The 7,690-nt window shown below is 34.3% G+C and overlaps 2 protein-coding genes across 2 annotated transcripts; both read right to left on the bottom strand.

Moving 5' to 3' along the window:
- Positions 1-1,967: 1,967 nt before the first annotated feature.
- On the bottom strand, positions 1,968-2,372 carry LOC141719319 (uncharacterized). The gene has a single exon (XM_074521690.1). The coding sequence runs from the start codon at positions 2,370-2,372 to the stop codon at positions 1,968-1,970; it is 405 nt and encodes a 134-aa protein (XP_074377791.1).
- A 402-nt stretch (positions 2,373-2,774) lies between these two features.
- Positions 2,775-3,742, bottom strand: LOC141719318 (uncharacterized). The gene is made up of 2 exons (XM_074521689.1): positions 3,615-3,742; positions 2,775-3,465 (listed from the first exon to the last, which is right to left on the bottom strand). Exons 1-2 carry the CDS (start codon positions 3,740-3,742, stop codon positions 2,775-2,777), a joined length of 819 nt encoding a protein of 272 aa, XP_074377790.1.
- Positions 3,743-7,690: the final 3,948 nt, after the last annotated feature.

Raw genomic sequence — 7,690 nt, 5'->3', positions numbered from 1 at the left:
TCCCATGAGGTTCCTTGGAGGCCAATCTACAAGGATTTGTATCCTCACTAGGACTTATCTTAATATCTGTTTTTCTCCCTTATTTATTAATTACGAAATTAATAAATAATCAGGGTTTTTGGGCCTTCTTTGTTCCATTAGGCCTGATCTGCCCCATCAGGCCTGATCGATATGTTAACCTTTCTGGTCTGAATGTCATACATCTTCTTATTGGGCCTAGCAACCCATACCATGTACAATTAATGTAATTTAATTATACAATCAGGATTTATTTATCCCTATCAAATATTAAATTTAATATATATTAATATTCAATTAACACCACATACACGAAACGAAACGACACGAAACGAAAGTACACGAACATGAATGTACATGAACGCTAAATATGTCAGTTTTATGTTTGGCCTTCAAGTACACGAAACACGAAAATACACGACACAAAAGTATACGACACGAACGAATTGCCAGGTCAACGTACAACCCCCCTTTCGTATAAATAAAAAGGAATGTAGTGCCCTAATATTTAGTTGGTTAATTATATAGCACAAACATGCCAATTTAGTAATAGTGCAGAACTCAAGAATCCACAAACTTAATTTTTACAGATGCAGGAGTAAAGGTCATTGCAAAGGCCTAAAAGAAGATAAAGTCACTAAGTGCAAAGAACCACAAAATGAATAATAACGTTTGATTAAACTCCGCCTACTAGGCTAATAGATCTGCTAATCATCACTCTTAGCAAAAAATATATTTCATTGCATTTTTTATAAAACACAGATTATCTAGAACAATATGAACCTGAAAGGTTTGAAATTAAATAGACATAAAAGAATTTTGGTACAAATATAGGAGAGGTCTAATATCCCATGCCAGCTTCTCGTAACTCCCTTTTATCTAAATTTCATATGCGGATTCAAACTTTGAGTAACCCAAAGTTTTGATCCAAACAAAATTTTCCCAGAATTTACATATCTCCTTTAAAAAAGAGACAGTAGAGCTAATATATGAAACATGCCTATAATGAGGAAAAGTGTTGATCAACAATGGGGAAAAAAATTCTGAAGCAAAAAATTTACACCGATAAAAATAACAGAATGAATGCATGTTGGTTGTGTGGTTAGCAACATGAATGAGAGCATGTTTGGCACTTTGAAGAAAATATAAACATGATAATTCCTACGGGGGGAGTGCAGTATGATGCAAGTGGAAGATTGATATCTCAGTACAAATTTAAATGATTTAACATCCTAGAATTTATAACCTTTTTTGCAGGGGCTGAGCAAGTTGCTGGATGGAACACCTATTCTGCTGTGCTTTCCACCTGCAGCCCGAATATGCCAATGTGTTGGGCTGAGAATAAAATAGAGAATGAATTAAAGAGAATCATTTATGGATCATCTTAAGAATCTTAGGCTTAATTCTATAAATTTACAACATTTGAAGTTAGGTTTAAAATTTTAGGTGGATTTAATTTTTTGGATAAGCACATATTTATTGTTTCCAGTGTGTAGATACACCAAGTAAATTGGGAAACACTACAAAATATTTAAATTCATGCATCTCACTAAGATATTCCACCAGTAGTGCCATGGTATAGAGATTTTTTTTAAAATTCTGATGTGCCTTAACATAGCGGAGCGAACAGTGTCGGGAATGAAAGTACTTGTTCAACAATAATAACACAATGGAGCAATACCCCAATTTGTTAAACATTCATCTCGAGTGAAGATTGCTTAGAGTTCTTAAAAATATTCTATTTTTATGTTCCTTGGTTATTAGCCAATGTGTGATATTAAATGCTACCTATGGCTATGCGATATAATTTTTTTGCATTATAGTTGAACTATGGATAACAGAAAAATGCACAGATGCAATAAGTTATATATTTTATGCTTAACAAAAGAGGTAGCATGGTCTGATGTCTTACAGCTGTCACGTGTGGGCGCCTGAATGTTCTCGAAGACCTATTTGTAAACAATGTTTTTTATTAGAGCCTGGTCCTTCACCTCAGTATCAACATTGACAATGATCAAGCCTTCTATTCCAGTGACCCTTGACAGAGCCACATACACCTGTCCATGGGTGAATACCTGGCTAGGAAGGTACAGACCTACACGGTTTAAAGACTGGCCCTGACTTTTATTAATTGTCATTGCGAAACATGGTGCCACTGGTAGTTGACGCCTATTAAGTTTAAATGGCCATTTTGATTCTTTCGGAGACATGATGATTCGCGGAATGGTAACATTTTGACCAACTTTTGCTCCAGAAATTATGTCTCCTCGAATAGACCACTTGCCTAGACGGGTGACTATTAGTCGTGTGCCATTACAAAGACCCGCAGATTGATTTAAGTTTCTGAGAAGCATGATGGGGGTTCCTTCCTTAAGTCATATATCGTGGTTTGGGACTCCACTGAACCTTAAACTATTCAAAAATTTTGGGGGGTATAACAAATCATCATCAGCTTTAATACTCGCATTGCACACACTATCGGAGCTTAGATATGTTCTTCCTTCTCCCGGTATCATGTTCATTAGAAAGTCATTCAATTCATGGACTGTTTCATTTTTTGGTGTCAATATAGCACATTCTTTTATGTATGCAATATCCTTATAATTTTCCAGCAAAGAAGGGTAGACTTCGCCGACAATGCCTTCCATTGGATTCTCGGTTGTTGGGCTGCACAACTCTGGTGGAATTCTTATCAGTTCCTGTGCTGGATTTTCGTATAGGGAACCATCTCCGATCTGCAAGAGCCATCTATCAAATTATGCTATTTTCTCGGCTTCTATTTCTTCAATCCCTTCCCTGTAGAGCCTCATATTTTGTTTCAGCTCAAAAATTTCAAAATGAGGCCAAAGGTAAGATGAGTTTAGTGAGGCATCAATAATATCTGCGCGTTCACCTTGCGGGATAACAGGTAGAATCTGGCGAAAATCCCCACCACACACGACTGTAAGGCCTCCAAAGGGCTTTGATCGACTATTATCATACCGTGTGCTTAGCAAGTCTCTTAAGGTCTTGTCTAGAGCTTCAAAATGATATTTGTGGGTCATTGGTGCCTCATCCCAAATAATAAGAGAAGTTTTTTGAAGAAGTTTGTCTAATTGCGTACCATGTTTAATCTCACATGTAGATTCAGCTGTTATGTCCAATGGGATGCGAAATCGGGAGTGTGTTATCCGACCATTCGGTAGTAACAACGATGCTAACCCTGAAGTAGCAACATGAAGGACTATCAGCGACTCTGATCTTAATTTAGAAGTGATTGTATTCCATAAGAATGTTTTTCCTGTGCCACCATGACCACTGATAAAGAACAATCTGCCTTCTTCATTCTGAACTGAGTGTAAAATTGCGTCATAAGCACCTTTTTGGAATTGATTTAAATCATTTAATGGTTTCTCATGCAAGATCTTCAAAGCAACATGATCATAATCCAGCTCCTCATTCAGCAATCTATTTGATAAATCTCAGGTGAGTGAAGAATTTGGTTGTGGCATTCCATCTATATCCTTTAGGCTCTTGCCTAATTTTTGCATAATACCTTCAATTTCAACCAGTGCATATGACTCAATTTGTTCTTGTGTTAGATGTAGGTTAGGTACCTGAAACCTTTTTCTTTGTAAGTAAAGCATATCTTCCGAGAGTATTGTTGAATGACTTTTCCAAAGTTCCGGTACATTGGAAACTTGGCAAAAGACGAGCATTGTGACAAAGAGATTGTGTAACTCATTTCCTGTTGCCCAAACTGCGGCCTCAGATAAGCAATCTATCCATTCTCTGTCATCATCCAATAATCCTAACACTACGCCATAGATGGCCTATCGCAATGGTTTAATCATGGATGTTACAAAATTATGTTACCTTAGCTATGTTCATCTTAGCCTACCGCAACATAGTATTTTTAATGTTATCATAGCCTTTGTAACTTGTTACTATAGTTCTAAAGTGTTACATACTGTAACATGTGAAAACTTATGTTACAATAGGGTGTTAATGGATAAAAAAGTAACATTTTACAAAAAATTAACAATATATAATTATTTGACTTCAAAATTAATTTAATTTGATAATATAATTAACCATTAATATTAATATTAGCTAAGATTGATTAAATATTTTCTTTTTGTTATATTTTCAAAACTGTAGTATATAGTAACTCAAATTTTTTATTAATTAAAAATTTGAACACTATTTAAACTTAAAAATTTATTAAAAAAATAAAAATAAAGTGAAATTAGCCATGTTGGGCTTTAGCTCTCATCAGGCGGGCTAAAATAGGCTTAAAATTTTTGGAGAAGCGGCAATTTTGTAGACAAGTCAAAACACTCTCTCAGCTTCCAGAATCTCCGTCTCTCTCTCGGTCGCTCTCTGCTCTCACACGCTATCTCTCTCTCAAATTCAATTGAATCGAATCTAATCATTCTAAACTACTGCCTCAGAGATCGATTATTCAAGCTAGAATTTTATATTGATAAAATCTCACAAATTCGAGTTTCAAACAAAATTAGGGTTTTAAATTGGAATTGGGGTTCTACTTTAAGGTATTACCTCTCTTTCTCTCTCTCATTTTATATGTATATGAATATACTACCTTTGCCCCCTCTCTCCCTTCTTCCCTGCTCTCCCATGTCTATTTTGCAGATTTCTAAATTTTATGTTATGTGTTTGTATCTTGCAGTCTAAAGAACTCTGTAATTACACTTACAACTTTATGAACTTTAACTCTTTAAAATAACTAGTACTAGTCGATGACTAGTTAAGAGACCTGCAAACTACAAAATTTTAGGTTAGGATTATTGTTATATATATAAATCTATTTAGATTCTGTAAATTTTTCGTTTTATAGTTTTTTATTTGATTTATTTTTGTTTTCTAATGTGCTTGTTTTAAAGTATAAGAGTAATGATTGTAATTAAGCTTTTTATAGACGTTGGTCAATTGTTAGGTTCAAGTAGTTGGTTGCTTTATGATGTTGGGGTTTGTGTTATAAAATTGGATAATACAAGTGAAATTTATTAATTTTTCTAAACTGAGTCTTCCAAAGGTAATGATATACTTGTTGAATATGTTTTATACTTCTATTAAGTGAACTGTTTTGCATAATGCTGTTGACTCTATCATGTTTTCACCCCTATTTTCAAGATTCTCATTTGAAGAATTTGGCTGTATACGGACCAGAAACAAAGTTACATGCTGCCATTTTTTTCCAGAGGGGAAGCTTTTAGTTGGTGCAGGGCATGACAAGAATGTAAGGAGTAATGTTTTACAACTAATTCCAAAACTTAATAAATCTTTTTAATCTGTTATTATTATTTGTAGATATCTATGTGACTTTACTCTACATATATCTGTAAAGGCCATAATGCTGAGATCACTAAAATGGAAACAATTGCAATATTTGTTCGACAGGTATTACCCATAGCGAGGGAGGAGATACTAGCTTGCTATTGGCATTTAAAGTTGTTGGTAGCTTGTACATTAATATGATATGGCAGTTAAGTATCGAAATCAAAATTACCAGTAAGAGTAACATATCTAGGGAATTATGAAATTTGAACTATCAGGAAGGCCAAAACCCTGGTATTTAAATGTTTTGCACTTATTATTTCAGGAATGGAGATTAATGAAATAACACATACCAGTTCAGCTGTTTGAAGCATATTGTGGTGGCCCCTAGAGCTAAGTTCTTTATAAATTTATTCATTTTTTATATTTGATTGAGTAGTTATGGTTCAGTTTGATCCCCTTCATTGATCAGTTCATTACTTAAAAATAATAGTTTGCCTGGTTTTTTTCCTTTTTGTGCCATATTGACATAAATCAGTGATATGCATAACCTAGTATATTACTGATTTTTGTTTCTGAGTTCTGACATAGGCTTTACTTTAATAGAAACAGAAGTTGAACTAGAAGAAGGAGAAGCTGGACAGGAAAAGTGAGCTGTAAATAGAAGCTTATTGCTAAATACGGTCCAGAATGATGCAGAGCAGAAAAAAAGTTTTACTCTTCCTCCAACACCTCTACAGATTTACGTGTATGATATGTTGAACAGTTCTGCATGGTTATTTGCAATGTTATTACAATCTTTTAATATTACTTTTTCTTTGTTCAGTTCATCAATTCAGCCTTTCTCCTCTAAGAGCAGGAAAACCACCACGATCTTCACTTCATTCAATTGGAGGATCCTCAGGGATATATGTATTAGGTAAATATCAGGTGACATAACAAGGAAAGTTAAGAAAAATTCACACAGAACTTCCGGAATGAACCTCTACATCTATGGCGTAGTGTAGAGGTTCCTTGGTTTATTGATTTCTCATTGGTCGTAATTTGCATATTGAGTTTCCCGTTCCTTGGACTATTTTTTAAACATCTATTCTCTTACTAGGCTAGCACTTTAATCATATATTCAAACAGGCTTCTAATTTGGGGTCCATATGTGTGTTTCAGTCTGACCCACAATATGTTTGGAACAGATACATTATAGAGGAGCTTATTGAAAATAAGGTTAGATATTCTTTTTGTTTCTAGAAAAGTATCTTGCAAGAGTTTTGTAATGCATTTAAATCATCTAAACAGAGCTCTACTAATTTCCCAGGTTGACTTGTAAACTTCAGCTCTTTCTTAATGTATCATGCCTTTTTATTGCAGCTTGATGGGTTCATTATGCCTCTACTACAAGGGAATATCCTTAATAATTTTATAGTTGTGTGTGCGCTTGGTAATGTGTAGATACATCAGATTAATAGTTATGCTCTCTTAACCTAATATAATGGTATTTTACTTGACCTAATCTAAGTTTCCAGACTGGTAAGCTGAAGCTTAAACATTTACCTGCAACATTTACATTGATTTCAAGGAGGTACACCCGACGTTTAGGTATATTTATTTGAAGACTATTTGTTGATTAACATATATACCTGACATCGGGACATGGACAATTTTATAACTATCTATTTGAATAATTGAATGCAGATACAAGAATGTGGAGAAGATGAGCTAATCTACAAGGAGATACTGTTAATTTTATTCAAACTTAGCAGTCAATTTTACAGCATCTTGTATGAATGTTTTTACTCTATGTTCCCTGAGTAGTAACCTGCTGTTTTAATTGTGACTAGTTGTCTGTTGTAGATGCTTGTTAGTTATTACTTATTACTCAAAGTATTTAACTGAGTTTTTTCATAAAACCTTGTTGCTTAGAAGTATTTAGTAAGTAGAGACCCCTCATCCCTTGGTCTGTCACCCCTTAGTCTGTATTTACCAACTTTTTTCTAATCTTCTAGATAAAATTTAACCTAGATACTACCATTACCCTGCAGTCATATATTGCATCTTTTCCAGTATAAAATGATTTAATAGGAGTGGGTCAGCAAAATTAAATAATTTCATCCAATTGACCAGTTCTACCGGTTGCTTGGCAGATGGATGGATCAGTTTTATTTGTGGGCCTTTAGCGACGGTTTTCTCGTTCATGCTCTCGAAATTGGTGTTTGTATTTTCTGTATTTGTAATTTATTACTATCTAGTCCCTTGATTGAAATTTGTTCATTATTTGATGTCTCCTTCCCGTGTTTCAGAATCTCTGGAGCTCGCACTTTTAATTCAGAACAAAGGAAAATGACCTCTTGATATGAAGATCATTGCTCCTAGTTTTGTTTCGCTAGAGAAACAACAA

Source organism: Apium graveolens, chromosome 4 (assembly GCF_009905375.1).
Source record: "Apium graveolens cultivar Ventura chromosome 4, ASM990537v1, whole genome shotgun sequence".
Taxonomy (NCBI): domain Eukaryota; kingdom Viridiplantae; phylum Streptophyta; class Magnoliopsida; order Apiales; family Apiaceae; genus Apium; species Apium graveolens.
This window is presented reverse-complemented; position numbering and strand designations above follow the sequence as displayed.

Bases quoted from the DNA above. Each gene is read 5' to 3' on its own strand.
- LOC141719318 (XM_074521689.1), bottom strand. From the start codon at position 3,742: ATGAGTTACACAATCTCTTTGTCACAATGCTCGTCTTTTGCCAAGTTT. The intron at 3,466-3,614 runs GTACCTAACCTA...TTTATCAAATAG, and splicing joins TACAAAGAAAAAGGTTTCAG to ATTGCTGAATGAGGAGCTGG.
- LOC141719319 (XM_074521690.1), bottom strand. From the start codon at position 2,372: ATGCTTCTCAGAAACTTAAATCAATCTGCGGGTCTTTGTAATGGCACA.